Raw genomic sequence first — 16248 nt, forward strand, 5'->3', positions numbered from 1 at the left:
CTGTTCTGTATAAAGGGTGAATCTATTGCATGATGTGGCAGAACTGGTTAGGTACCAGCCATTTTGATAGCCTGCATGATGATGAGAGATACCAAGCTTAAATATCAGTAATTTTTTTCGCAACACCAAAACAAATGCAAGTTCTACCACCAAATCCCAGCGCAATTTGATTGAAACTTGAAATTAAGATCTTCCTTGTCTATCAGTAAACCATTCAAGGCAATGGCATTGAACTTACTATCTTATCTTTCTCTTATTTTTGATCAGGGTCAACGTTCAAGCTGATGGTTCCGGGGCCATGTGGCTAACCCATTTGACAGGGGGTGTAAATGTCAAAAATTGAAATCCCAGGTGGGGTGATGAGCAAGCTCCTGGAATTGAAAATGGGCAAGAACTATGTACGATGTACAGTAATGTACTTCTTCTTTTTTTATCACAAAGGACCAGGCTACTAATTTATATTTTATGTTTGTTGCATAGCAGACACTCTAAACTTTCTTACAAAAAGCACTTCTTTTCTCAATCCAAGAGACTGAGAGAAATGATTACCATATTTAAATTTTGTAAGGATTGTAATCATTTAAAGTTTCATTTCAAGTTACAATGAAACGTAGGATTATGTTACACATACAATACATTGTACTTGTAGAGGAACCAACTTAAAGGGCGACTTCCTTACAAAAGTTTACATAAAATACATGTGTATACATTGATAATATAGCAACTTTTAAAAAACCATTTCACTTCTGGATTTTCACATCCTTTTTAAAAGAGCAATGACCAGTGTTAGACATGTATCAGTTCTAATGCCAACACACATTTCAGTTTTAACTTCCATAACTATATTTTTCCACGTAGTAGGCCTGCACAAACACTGCCGCCATATGATTACGACACGAGGTATAGGCTTGTTGGCCTACTTGTGATGCCACATTTTGTCACATCACGTACAACAACAGCAAGTTCATGGCAGATAAATCTGGTTTATATGTTAATTTATGTACTTTTTTGGCCATTGATTGAAGTTTCTACCAGTTGACAATGTAACTGCAGTTGTCATATAACTTCCTTTTTCAACATCACATTGAAGGAAGTGCTGTCACTTCATATTGCTAGTACATTGTAGGCTGTATGTATGACCAAATTGCAACACAATAATGAACAGAAATGTGAGCAATAAGTGCATCTATTGATCTACTGGTTATTATTTGCCATCCCAACCATACATGTTCTTCCAATTCCTGACCTAACCACCTCATCCAAACCCCATCAGTCCTGTAGATAATTTCATCTGTTAACCCTAATTATCTGAAACCTAACCCCGATCCTGAACCTAACCCTGATCATGAGTAAAACATCCTAATCCTAACCCTATCCTAACCCTATAATCCTGACCCTAAATTTTTAGCAAAATCAAAAGTTAACGACCCTATGTATGGGGTCAGTGAATTGCTGCAACCTTAATCTTGAAACCTCACCCTTAAATCCTCATATCTTGGCAAAGTAGGGTTCTGAAATTTTGCAAAGCAAAACTGTATGATTTTTTTTAATTTGTCAAATATGAAGCATGCATCTAAAGACCCAATTTGACCCCGCCCCAACATACACTTTGACATGCAGGCCTACATGATACATTGATAACTGAAGAAACAAATATGATGTTGAAATACGAAATTTCTCAATCATAAGGAATACCTGTTTGCATTCCCATCATTGTTTGTATTTCAGGTATTGCTCAACACAAGGGTAAACAGCGGATGAGTTAGCTGCAGTGGACAATCTATATCCTTCCTCCCTAACAGATTACAAATCTATTGTATTGATTTATATTCCGGAATGAATGATATCATATTGCAAACAGATAAAACTTAAAATTACACATTATGATGTTTGAAATGAAAGTGCAAGTTATATGAATTGCTTCATCTGCTGATATGTTAATTCTCAATGGAGGAATCTCTAGCGGTAGGGTACCATTTTTGTCCGCTTTCAAATCTGCTGACACTCTGTATAGCCATACACTTTTGTTTTAAATGGTCCATTTGAACATGTAGTAGCAGACTTGTTTTAGTGTAGGGTAGGACTACCAATTATCGGACAATGCCAGTTATCGGACGATTACATGGTTTGGACCATGTGGAGTTGTTTCTTCAAGTCAACATGAATTTATATCGCATCAAATGAAAGAACGGATACTTACTGCATTTAAATGGCTGCCTTGCAGCTGGTTCCGTTTATTATTATTTCACAAATACGAGCGTGAATGGACTGAGTATGCCTCTTTATTATTAAAACATGTTACTTATGAGGTAGCGTAATTCGGCATGACCAATTTGTGTGGGTCTTGAGCTTTTCATAATTTACTATAACTGATATATTTTTATTATTATGTTTGTAAAACTGTGTAGTTTCTGCAGCAACATCTGACATGACCGGTTGCTAACAACGCTTCCGGCTGAATGAAGTGTCCGATAATTGGCTTGTAAAATCTCGCATGCCCAATTACCAGACACCCTCTGGCCTTCATATAAACAGTTGCCAGCCAGCCGGCGCTGTATGTCAATTAACATGTTGCACTATGTTAGGTGTATTTTAGCTTATTTGAGCGAAGTTGAGAACGCAAATAGGGTTTGATGTTAAGTTTAAGTTATATCATAATGTTATGATTAAAATAGTTGATGCGCCTACAATGTATAGGCCTACATTGTACCTAAATGTGGTTTGCGGTGGGGAAAATGCCACCGTGAAGTATCAGACAATGTCCAAATATAACCCAAAATCATGAAGGAATAGACACAACCTTAACTGCATTTGGTTGAGTTGAACAAATAGATGTGTGCCGTTATTTTTGCGGGTGTCCGGTAACTGGCTGCGTAGTGTCCGATAACTGGCATAGGCGTCCGATAACTGGCAAGATGCCTCAATGTGGTTTTCAATCCATATATCTATAATGGCTTGTCTCGTCAATTCAAATTTTATGTTACATTTAGGGCTGTCTTTGGTCATTACGTGGATGTGCTATGGTTGGGAAAATGTTCTTCAGTTTTTTAAATATTGAGCAAATTGCTTAAGTGTCCGATAATTGGTAGTCCTACCCTACAATGTTAATTTTAAAAAATGTTGAAGTTGGCAAAATTCATCAAAACTTGATGGGTCGAATTTAGACAACAATCTTGTCTACATGTAGGGGGTCAAAATTAGACAAGAACTTGTTAAGGGGCCAGGGGTCAAATATTTTGAGAAAGCAGAAATCATGCTTAAATCTTGCTACGGGGGTCATTTTGCTCACAGAGGAAAACTTGTTTAGGGGGTGTTTAAAAAATATTTGGTCACACATGTATGCATACGGTGTCATATTTGAATGCCCCCCCCCCACCGAGGAAACCATTTTGAACAATTCAGCAGTGGGATCATGTTGGGAAATATGTGTGGTGGTGGTGGTGGTAGTAAGATGTGGATGGGTAGGGGTGTGTGGTGGTGGGGGTGTAGGCCCCTACATAATCGCCCTCGGACAAGGATGCAATATAAAACCAGACAGTTCAGGGCTGGGGGTTGCTCAGTACAAATGACCATTAATACTAGTGATGTGCCATGTATGGAAGTCCTGCATGATCTTTGGTCATTTCATGTATCCATGACCTCATTTTCAAGGCCTATTTTGCTAGGCCTATTTTGCTATGTCAAATGAAGGTCACTTTCTGGATATTGGGTAAAACACTGCAAATTTGCTTCCAATTTGACATAAAACTTGGGTATTGGCTACATATGGGTCCTATTTCCATGGGAAAATTGGTGTAATGATGGGTCCACTTTTTGATTAAAACAGCACCAAACCAGGTACCAATGGTCAGTTGTCATCATGTCGTATCAGTTCAGAAATGCCAAAATGGTTCATATCATCACCACTTGCATAATTTTGTTGTTGCAATTTTTGAACTAAAATGTACTATTATATGAGGAGAGCTAAACCATATATCAAATTAACAGGTTATAAGTTCCTAATTTTAACTGAATTTATTGATCAGAGCCTGGTGAGAGCCATATACAGTAACCCTATTTATTATTTTCAAATTTGTATTGCATGATGTCGATGATGATCATAAAACACCATCATGATGATGATAATTGATAAATATGACAAATGCACATAATTTAAAATACAAGATGAACTGTGATAAAAATGACAAATAAACAAGTACACTAAACTATTCTCCAATATAACAACACAATTTCATATCCGATAGTACATGCAGTTGGCTCGTCGTTGACGGGTGTATGGAGGCCATTGTGTTTAAAAAGTGACCCACGTACCAGTACAACATCAACACCATCAAATTATACCAGTACCAACATCATCGCCAAACCCGAACTCTTTTTAAATATTGCAGGGTGGAAAATAATATATTTTTTCCTTTTCGAAACTTATTTTAAATGTAATTTTCTTTAGCGATTGTCGAAATTAATTATGAATTATGTAAGTGTGTATAATTTATTATTCCTATGTTGATAATTCAAGTTTTGAGAACTTTTCGAAGCGTTATTATTAAGATTTTACGTACCTTGTGCACTGCACACCAGGACCAATATGAACTCCAGTAGTAATATAAATTCCAACGAATGGGGCCGTACTTTTGATGGCAAAATTCGCCCCATAGTGGAGTCCGATCCTCAACCGAAATATCCTCTCCGAGAATTCATGTGTTATATATTCCTTACATTTAGTAATCCAAAAGTGTTTTATCCGATCTGAGACGAAAATACAGTTCAAACTCCTGTAAATGTAGGAGATGTGTAATGTCCCTATGCCGTGCTATCCGGGCGCTGTGTTCATGAGTACTTGATTGATTTTTTTGTGTACCGTGAAAAGTTGGTAAACTGTGTGGGAACTATTTTTTGGGACGCGGAATTGTGCAGTACCGCGTGCGGTACTGCACACTTCCGTTTACAGTCCCGCATGCGGGAATGCAGGTCGGGATGTGCAGTACCGCATGCGGGACTGTAAAATTTTTGGTGCATTTCTGCTAGGGGATGTGCAATATTTTTGGTGTTTTTTCCGCATGGGGATGTGCAATATTTTCGGTGTATTTCCGCGTGGGGAACTGCAATATTTTTGGTGCATTTCCGCTAGGGGATGTGCAATATTTTTGGTGTTTTTCCGCATGGGGATGTGCAATATTTTTGGTGTTTTTTCCGCATGGGGATGTGCAAATTTTTGGTGTATTTCCGCGTGGGGAACTGCATAAATATTTTTGGTGCATTTCCGGCAGGGGATGTGCAATATTTTGGTGTTTTTCCGCATGGGGATGTGCAATATTTTTGGTGTATTTCCGCGTGGGGAACTGCAATATTGTTGGTGCATTTCCGGCAGGGGATGTGCAATATTTTTGGTGTTTTTCCGCATGGGGATGTGCAATTTTTTTGGTGTATTTCCGCGTGGGGAACTGCAATATTTTTGGTGCATTTCCGCTAGGGGATTTGCAATATTTTTGGTGTTTTTCCGCATGGGGATGTGCAATATTTAAATTATATTAAATTACTATCCTCCGTAAATTGATTGATAATCGATCCACTTGAGAAATTCTCCGTTGGAACTTTAATAGAAAGTGGTCACAATGTCAAGTTGAATATATAATAGTCATCATTAAAGAGGCGTGTGAAATTGATTTTAATAAAATTAATTTTATACAATAACTATTAGCTAGGTTTCTATACTATGCCGACCTTTCGGACACGACTTCATTTTAAATACAAAAATGCGACATTAATTACATGCGACGATCATTGATTGTCTAAAACTAATTACTAAAAAAAGTAAAAACACCTAAGAGCCTGACGTATTTTTCACCACGAATGTAGGCCTACTAAATATTTTTGTCATACCTATTTTGTTGCATGTCCGCATGCGGAACTGCAAAATATTTGGTGCAGTTCCGAATGCGGTATTTTCGCATGCCCGCGTGCGGAACTGTCAAATATTTGGTGTAGTTCCGCATGCATTTAATGTGAATGTCCGCGTGCGGTAATGTAATATATTTGGTGCAGGTCCGCATGCGGGATGTACGGTACATGTTTTTTCGCATGTCCGCATGATGAGGGAAGGCAAGACGAGATGCACAGTTCCGGATACGTAGGCCTACAGTATGTTGTACATGTTTTATTTATTGAAATTTTTAAAGAAGAAAGTCTTGTTCCAAATTTCTGCATATAGTTTCATTGTTGTAATTAAAAAATAAAGTCTTCTCCAAAGGTCGGCAGAGTCAGGCCTAAAATATGTACACAATTTTATATTAAAGGAAGTGTCCGGCAATCACAACATTAAGCCTTATATGTTAGAAAAATAATTATCAAGCACGAATCACATGGTTTTATTTCAATCAAACTCATATTAACCATAAAACGAATAAAACAGCCGTCTCTCAACACGCGATATTCAAAATTCCCGCGCCGAAATGTTCTAGAGCAGTGACGTCATGGTTATTTGTGCTCATTTGTCGACAGGCTTCATTGAACTATTGGGACGTCACTGCTCTAGACAATTTCGGCGCGGGAATTTTGAATATCGCGTGTTGAGAGATGGCTGTTTTTATTCGTTTTTATGGTTAATATGAGTTTGTTTGAAATAAAACCATGTGATTCGTGCTTGATAATTATTTTTCTAACATATAAGGCTTAATGTTGTGATTACCGGACACTTCCTTTAAAATCATTTTCACACGCCTCTTATGATGATTAGTGACTATTATAAATCTACTTGATATTGTTCTATTATAAGAACCCAGCGGACATTCCTCAAGTGGATCAATCATCAATTCACACTGATCTCAAACGATGCATGCGCATCAATAGCAGCGGCAAGATCAGAAAACAACTTTTAATTTTTATCACAGCATGACCAAGTCAGTATTGGGCACACAGGTATGTCCGGGGGGACACTTCAAAATGAAATGGATATTGGTGTAGGGCTGACACTTTCGCACTAAGGGGCATCCGGTGAGAGCAAAATGTAAAAAATATGGGGTCATTGGGTGATACGTGAGAGCATGATTTTTGGCATTCGGTGAGAGCAAAATGTAAAAAATATGGGGTCATTGGGTGAGAACATGACCTTTTTATAAAATGGAATCTTTGGGTGAGAGCCAAAACAGCCCCTTAAAAACCTCGAAAATCGAATTTCGAGTTCTAAATGCCGGGTCTAAATGGCTTCAAATTTCATTGTTGTTGTTTTTTTTCAAAATAAGTAACAAAATCAGTGATAAATGAAAGTTGCTGTTCAAATTGAACTTGTAAGGGTCTTTGGGTGACAGATCAAATGGAAAAATAGGGGGTCTTCGGGTGACAGAGCATGTGTTCGTAAAAAAATATGGGGTCTTTGGGTGACAGCGACGCAGAAAAAGGGGGTCTTAACAGCCCTACATACGCGTCACCTCCAAAGTGGAGTGCCCCCAGGAGGTCTGTCTGGTCTACCTGAAGAATTTTTAAGATTAAAAAAAAAACTTTTTAATTTTTTTTTTTGTGTGTGCATAAAATGTATACAATATACGAGCGGTCATATTATTATAATCAAGACAATATGGAGGCACGCGGAATATTTGGTACAATTACGCATTGGTTATAGGCCTACTAGTGAAAATTTATGTTCCGCATGCGGTAACAGCCGCTTTTAATATACATTTCATCATGCTAAATACAATTATTAGTTGATTATATAATAGTATATACATTTCATCATGCTAAATTAAATTATTATCCTAAATTGATAATCGATCCACTTGAGAAATTCCCCGTTGGAACTTAATAGAAAGTGGTCACAACGTCAAGTTGAATATATAATAGTCATCATTAAAGAGGCGTGTGAAATTGATTTTAATAAAAATTAATTTCATACAATAACTATTAGCTAGGTTTCTATAGCCTACTATGCCGACCTTTCGGACAAGACTTTTCAAAACTCTCTTTTAAATACAAATAATGAAACGGAAAGTAAAACGATAGTGGGCCTAGGCCTAATATTGAATTAATATTCATATCTACATGCGAATATGCGGATACATGCGACGATCATTGATTGTCTAAAATTCCATGATCTTGATCCTATTTTTATCGATATACATCGATCACTTATCGGATTAAGTATTGGACACAATAGATGAAGTATTTGATTGACAAGGTTGGGCAGCTTCTAACATGAATAAAATGCACATTTACTTCATTATGCGGAACTACACCAAAAATGTTGCAGTGCCCCATGCGGAAAGACACCAAAAATATTGCAGTTCCCCATGCGGAAAAAATCCAAAAATATTGCACATAGGCCTACCCTAACGGAAATGCACCAAAAATATTGCACATCCCCATGCGGATAAACACCAAAAATATTGCACATCCCCTAACGGAAATGCACCAAAAATATTGCACATCCCCATGCGGATAAACACCAAAAATATTGCACATCCCCCAAAAATATTGCAGTTCCCCATGCGGGACTGCACATCCCGACCTGCATCATCGCATGCGGTACTGCACATCCCGACCTGCATCACCGCATGCGGGAATGCACGTCGGGATGTGCAGTCCCGCATGCGGAAGTGCGTGACGGAAGGTGCAGTTCCGCATGCGGGACTGTGAGCGGAAGTGTGCAGTACCGCACGCGGTACTGCACAGATAGCAGTCGCTTTCAATACCTGTGTGTGGAGGTGAATTAGTGATGCGGTCACTGGTGTGGCGTGTGCCTGCGCTATGCAATCACAAAGCGCACGAGAGTTGGTCGATATCAATCCGCCATTTACTACAGGGGAGGATACATCAGCACATCATGACATTACAACATCATGATCACTTGCCGCCTGAATAAGAACTTCAAAAGGAATTTTAAAGAACTAATTAAAGGATGATTTGGCTCTTGTCTTTTCTATTATATTTTTTTTCATCCTTATTGTGCTGTACATTTAAATGCAAATTACTCGAGTGGCTTTTTGAATTTTCCCACAGAAAAAAACCTTTTTTTTGTTTTTCCATTTTATTCACCTGTACCTGGCATGTCCACCAGACCCCATCTTAATTAACCCGGGAATTAACCACGAAAAAAACTTGTTTTTAGTGGCTTTTTGAATTTTCCCACAGAAAAAAAACTTTTTTTTTTTTTTCCATTTTTATTCACCTGTACCTGGCATGTCCACCAGACCCCATCTTAATTAACACGAACAACGCAACGGCAATGGCGACTAGAGAAGATGAGCAGCTCCGTAAACAGATTTTAAGATATTGGGAAGTCACCATTTTGTGGTTCCTAACCAATTTAATTCCCTAAATTGTTAAATGCAGTAGGCCAAAATGAAAGTAGAAATAGCTTTTTTTTCATGAGTTATTCATCATAATTCATATTAATATGCGCTACGCTGTTTCTTTTTAGCAGCAAGTGCAATTTTTAAGGCCTACTTGAAATTTTATCTCCCGACTCCATGAGATTTATTAACCATACGATTGCTCATCATTGCTGTGTCTATTCTTAACCGAGAAAAAAGTGAACTGATGACTAAGTAAATTAACGAACAAATGAACAGATCGATAAGGTCATTGATGACATTCGTGCCCTCAAACTATAATTTTCCTCGGTCTTTTCCCCCGTCTGCTAATTCTTTCTTTCTACATTTCTTCTTCCCGACTCATCCTTCTCCCAGTGACCTTCTTTCCGCCTGCTTCCATTCCTTCTTTCCTATCTGTTTTAATTCCTTCCTTCCTGCATGTACATTCTTCATTTCTTCCTTTCATTTCCCGTTTATTTTCCCTTAATTTCTTTCAGTTCCTCCTTTCCATCCTTGCTTATTTTTCATCCATCACTTTCCTTCCTACCCATTCTTTTTGAGTTCATCTTTCTTTGTGGTTTTTTCCTCTTTCTTTCTTTCCTTCTTTTTTTTTTTTTTCTTTCTTTCTTTCTTTCTTTCTTTCTTTCTTTCTTTCTTTCTTTCTTTCTTTCTTTTTCTTTCTTTCTTTCTTTCTTTCTTTCTTTCTTTCTTTCTTTCTTTCTTTCTTTCTTTCTTTCTTTCTTTCTTTCTTTCTTTCTTTCTTTCTTTCTTTCTTTCTTTCTTTCTTTCTTTCTTTCTTTCTTTCTTCTTTCTTTCTTTCTTTCTTTCTTTCTTTATTTTCAGTCTTTCGTTCTTTATTTGTTTCTTTCTTTATTTCAGTCTTTCGTTCTTTCTTTCTTTCTTTCTTTCTTTCTTTTCACTTCTTTCTTTCTTTCTTTCTTTCTTTATTTCTTTATTTCTTTCTTTCTTTATTTCAGTCTTTTGTTCTTTCTTTATTTATTTATTTATTTCAGTCTTTCTTTCTTTCTTTCTTTCTTTCTTTCTTTATTTCAGTCTTTCGTTCTTTCTTTCTTTATTTCAGTCTTTCGTTCAATTCTTTCTTTCTTTATTTATTTTCAGTCTTTCGTTCTTTCTTTCTTTATTTATTTATTTCAGTCTTTCTTTCTTTCTTTCTTTCTTTCTTTCTTTCTATCTTTCTTTCTTTCATTCTTTCATTCTTTCTTTCTTTCTTTCTTTCATTCATTCTTTCATTCTTTTCTGTACCAGATATTCCCTTCTACTTTCTTTATCTCAGTGTCAAGTTTGCCTGCACTTGCACATTGCACTTGTTGCTGAGCAAAGAGGGCGGTATCAAAATAAACTGACGGTCAGCCTATGACAGTCTGCTGACAGTGACTGTGGGCAGATAGCAAACTTTCCAAAAGTTCAGCAAACATCGCAAAGGATGATGGCGCTATGTTATTTTAAACTCTAAACCTATTATCATATCAGCGAAAAAATGGCACATGCCTATACCATAGACCATTTCAAATGGTCTATGCCTATACCCAATTTACCCATACAAACCTACTTTTGCGCCATAGCGGTTAAACCACGAATATAATTTGTCTTGGGTCCAATGACCCGGTCTCTAAGTTTGCTATATCTTTATAAGGGAGTGTTCAGAAATACTTTGGTGGAGCCTGAGACGAATGGGCTTCAAAATGTTTGAGTCAAAACTTTTGACCCCCCTCCAGAGAACCTGAAACTCTTTGACCCCCCCCCTCTTTACTTTAGACATACAAAACTTTTCCCATTTCCAAGAGGTTAAAAAACAATTTAGGCCTACTCCAACAAACTCAATCAACAATACTTGTACATGTTATACATTTACTTTTTTATATGCTTATTTCACTTATGATAAAAAAAAAACATGCTAGGTATTTTTCACATGCTGTGACTTGCATGAATTTTACTTTCAATTTATGCATTTAAATTTTTTGAAAATACATCATGATGTTACATTCTTATAACCAATAATTAAATAAACAAAAGTAACACAAAAAAAGGGAAATTGAGAGCAACATATGGGTGCATACTGAAAATTTTTACAGGGGCGTGGTCAGCTTTCTGGGGTAAAGATGAAAAAAATGCCGGTTGCATTATCAGTTTTGACCCGGTTTTGATGGGATACACCCTTTTCGTGTGTAAAGTCTTCGAGCTTCCAAAAAGGTTTTAATGTGATATAAGCGCGCGTAGCCCGCAAAAAAAAAAAAATTGTATAAAATTACAATATTTTTGCCCATCGCAAAAAAAAAAAAGGACTTTATTGGTACAATATGCATGTGCGCGTAGCCCGCAAAATTTTGTATAATCTTCTTCTTTTAGTATTTTCTTGTTGAAAACATTTTTAACCCCCTCTATGATTTAAGAGCAAAAACTTTTTTGACCCCCTTTTTGGAGACCTAAAACTTTTTGACCTCTCTATTTTGTCCAACCCCCAAAGTATTTATGAGCACTGCCTAAATATAATGACTGTTTGTATCTAGTTTGAGATTTTGCGTCTCATACATTATTTGTATACCAATGTTTAATCACAAACCAAAACTGGGTGCTATATTATGCTATGATCCCGGGGCTGCAAGTGCAGTATACGGGATTGGGCTACAAGTGTACAATTTACCAATTTGGCAATAGGAATTTGTTTCATTTTGCATGAATTTCTTGAAAAACCAGATTTATCGTCCGATAAACTATATTATGACACAGGTTTATCAAATTCGATAAGTTAGGTTCCCGGGTTAGGTTTTGAAAAACCTGGTTTTTCAATCGAAAAACCTGGTTTCTCGGCCGATAAACTGGGTTTATCAAAACACTTTGCTTTTCGAATTTGATAAACGTGGTTTTTCGATTCGAAAACCAGGTTTTGCGAATGAGTCCTACTGTATACAAGGCAGCCGTTTGATATGCATGACTGCTTTCCAATTTCATATAGGCCAAAAAATAAGGGTGTCCCTGAGCAACCACACGTTAAAAATCGTGCAGATAAAATAACGTTTTCTTCGTTTTTTTTGTTGTTCTTTTGTTTATGTTTTTTTTTTGTTCTTTTTTCCGGCCTTTTTTCTTTCTTCAGCACAGCCCAGTTCACACACAAAAAGAGAGTTAAAAGTCAAATCTCCACTTTTTTAAATGAGCGGATTAATTGTGATTTCTTTGAAATTCGCGATAATAATTATACAAATTTTATGGAAACAGGAAAATTGATATTTTTGATATTTAACAGTCCTCGAAGTAAATCTTAAAACACTCTAAGAAATAAAGGTTCTAAAAAGGTTCTAAAGTTGTCCTCTCAGGAGAACAATTGGAGGTTCTCTAAAGAACCAAAAATGGTTCCAAAGTCATCGAAAATGGCCCCAAAATGTGAAACAGATGCAGAAGTCACAGAACCGTTTTCGGTGCTTTAGAGAACCTTTAAGGGTTTTCCAAAATTAAAGAACATTTTTTAGAGGTTCAAGAGGGAGGGTTCTCCTGGAGAGGACAAAAAAGGTTCTAGGTACCTGCAGGGAATATGGGACCATTAAGGACGTTTAGCTTATTTGCATAAAAACTAAAGAAGATATGCCCACAAGAGATTGTTATGATGAACAACCTGTCCTTTAAGATTAATAAAACAGGCAATGTTACCTTGTTTTTATGTTTGTTTGGACGCTATGACGTCAAAATGACGTCATCGAAAAGTGTCCCATATTACCTGCATGTGCAGGTAATATGGGACACTGTGTTATCTCTATGGTGAAAATCAAAAGTTCAGAAAATCACTCTTTTGTTCTAAAAACATTTTTGTTACATGATTTTGAATGTTAAATGCAAATTTCTACAAGAAAATTCAATTTTCTAAATAGTTTTGCTTTTCGCATTGACAATGCACACAATTTCCTATGTGTCCCATATTACCTGCACCCATTCAGTTGAAAATCAGAGAAAATAATCATTTATAAAAGGAAAGTGCCACTTGTCAGTGGAATTTTACCTGCTGATAAGCTTAAGGGCTGGGGTATGAACGTTTGGACAGTATTTATTTTGGGACATTAGAGCACATCAGACATATCGAATTGCATTCTGAATACGAAGAATGTCATTCTGATATCAAATAATTTTGATTTTTGAAATTCGCAATTTAATACACATTTTATGGCAAATCATTAAAATTGATATTTTTGATATTTAACAGTACTTGAAGTAAACTTTATAAATCCGATGATTTATACTTAAAGTGTATGTAGGTGGGATGAAAAGCCGACGATCAATTGAAAATTTTGACCTTTCGTATTGAAGATATGGATTTTTCCCAAAACACAAAAAAAATTAGGTCTTTTTGGGAAAAAAATCCATATCTTCAATATGAAAGGTCAAAATTTTCAATTGACTGTCGGCTTTTCCTCCATGCTACATTCACTTTAAGAATATATCATTAGATTTATATAATTTACTTCGAGGACTGTTATATATCAAAATTTGAAAAATATCAAATTTTTATAATTTGTCATAAAATTTGTATTATATTGTGATTTTAAAAAATGAAAATTATTTGATATCAGAAAGACATGCTTCGTATTCAGAATGCAATTCGATAGGTCTGAGGTGCTCTCATGTCCCACAAAAATACTGTCGAAACGCAATAAACGCTCATTTTGGATCCCTTAACCCATCACCTAAAGATCATAAAAAATGACAAATGCCCCCTCAGTACCAGAGTTTTTGGATACACAATCATAAAATGTGACGTCATTGATTTGATCAGGCCAAAAAAACGACATAATTTTTTGGGCAATTTCACTCTTTTTGGCATTGATTTCCAAGAGTTTGATACACAGACTCCAAAACTGCATTTCTAGAAGCACAATTGATGTCTCTAAACACTTAACAAATCAACTTAAAGTGTTTACCTTCTCTAAGCTACTTTTTGTTAAAATGAAAACAGGTGTCCCATATTACCTGCTGTCCCATATTACCTGCAGCTACCCTATTTAGAACCTTTATTTTTTAGAGTGAATGACAGGCCTGTTTACTTTTAAAAGTACTAGCTGTGCAAACGTTGCTATCCGATCATTTTGTGTTTTAGACCTATAGACTTTTATTGGGAGAATGGAGTTTGAAATTTTTTTGGGGGATTGATTTTAAGCCCGGGCGGGTTTAGTCCTGGCCCTAGCTAGAACCCGGCCTACACCGGATAGGGCAGAGATTTTGACACTTGATTTGGGTTATTGGACCTTTGAGGTTAACGAATCACAGAGGTGCTTTTGCGAAAGCGGCTGCGAATTCGAGAAATCCAAGATGGCCGCCGGCGGCCATTTTGAAAATTTTAAATTTTAGTTTTCACTCAATATTCATGTGTAATACATCATTCTATAGGTTTTTGCATACAAGGAATCAATTTCTGACATTATTTTTATGATTGAAGGTCAGTATAACATGTTTACATTCAAAATGGCCGCCAAATGGTTGCCAAAAGATGGGGTTTTCATTAAAATGTATTTAGAATTCAATATTTTAACTTATTTGATGTTAAAAATAACCATGGGTTGCTGATATTATGGTCAGTTGTCTATGTCATTTCTATCATCTCCTGGATATGTTTAAAAATCAAATGGCTGCCAAAATGGCCGCCAAAATCGTCTTTTTTCATTAAAATGTGTTACAGGAGTATTATGAAGTACCAGATTTACAATGAAATGGTGCCAAACATTGTGTTCTTTTGTATTCAAAGTATCTCTCTGGTAAAGGGGTAACAATATGACATCAGCATCAATTAATATGATCTCATGGGCATGTAAACATTCAAAATGGCCGCCAAAATGGCTGCAAAAACATGATTTTTTCATTAAAATGATATTTAAAACAGCATTTTAATAGATGTTGTGTTAAATATTTTCATTGAACGCTGATATAATGTTAAAGGAGTATTTCTATCCAAATTTCTTCCTGCTCATGTGTTTTTACATTCATGAAAGAAACCTAAACCCAAATTTTCATGCAAATCGGACATTCAGTTGGCGAATTATGGGCTATAACATATATTTCAATGGTCCATAGGATTGTGTGTGATACTTTCGTTGTCGACAGAATGAAATTCAAAATCGAACATTTCGGCCCGTTTCTCTAGATATAAATTATAAATTTATAAGATAAATTTGCAAGATTCCTTTTGCACATGATCATTATGCACCTAGTAAGGAGACCGGGGCAGGTTGGCCCCTTTTTCCCCACTTATCTGGAGAGCTCAGTTTGTGGGTTAGGAGGCTCTCAATTTGATACTTGAGAGCTGTTTACTCTAGGTAAATGCTAACAAATTTATATGGCTCTGTGACTTATACAAAAGTTATAGTAGTTGTAGGAGAGAGCGAAAAGAAAATTAACCAGGTTGGGGCAGGTTGGCCCACCAAACGGGGCAGGTTGGCCCTCTATGCACAACCGTGTGTTATTGCCATATTTCTTTCCAATAAAACATTCTAAAGTTACAACTGCGGTAAGATATCACCTATCATAGTTCCAAGATAATCAAAAAATAAAATTCATTTTGCGCCATCATGGGTCATTCTTGAGGAAATAGCTAAAATCAAGGAAATAACGTTAACCAATCATCTTATAAAACCCATAACGAAAAACTGAAAGGCTGTGGATAACAATTGTAATTGACTTTTTTGTTCATTATTAACTATTCTGAGTGATGAATTACTTTTTATGTACAAATTCCCAATTATAAAGAAATATGATATTGAAATATTGCTATTACAAACAAAAAGTGCTCAAATAGGACAACAATATAGATTTTTTTGTACTATACTCCGCCTTTGAACAATTTTATCCATGGAACTGACTAGTGTTGGTGTGTAAATTGTATTTTGCTTCATTTGACACAAAATGGGTGAAAATGGAGAAAGTATGCATAACTCTTGCCCATAAACAC

General features: G+C 36.1%; 1 protein-coding gene across 1 annotated transcript in view; it reads right to left on the reverse strand.

The window, feature by feature from the left end:
- LOC140137628 (uncharacterized) overlaps positions 1–4872 on the reverse strand; it is an 84260-nt gene extending 79388 nt beyond the window's left edge. Inside the window, 1 exon segment of the mRNA XM_072159366.1 lies at positions 4560–4872. Coding sequence (XP_072015467.1) covers positions 4560–4653 — 94 coding nt within the window. The 5' untranslated portion in view covers positions 4654–4872.
- Between the last annotated feature and the right edge of the window lie 11376 nt (positions 4873–16248).

The sequence above is a fragment of the Amphiura filiformis genome, chromosome 17 (genome assembly GCF_039555335.1).
Source record: "Amphiura filiformis chromosome 17, Afil_fr2py, whole genome shotgun sequence".
NCBI classification, from domain to species: domain Eukaryota; kingdom Metazoa; phylum Echinodermata; class Ophiuroidea; order Amphilepidida; family Amphiuridae; genus Amphiura; species Amphiura filiformis.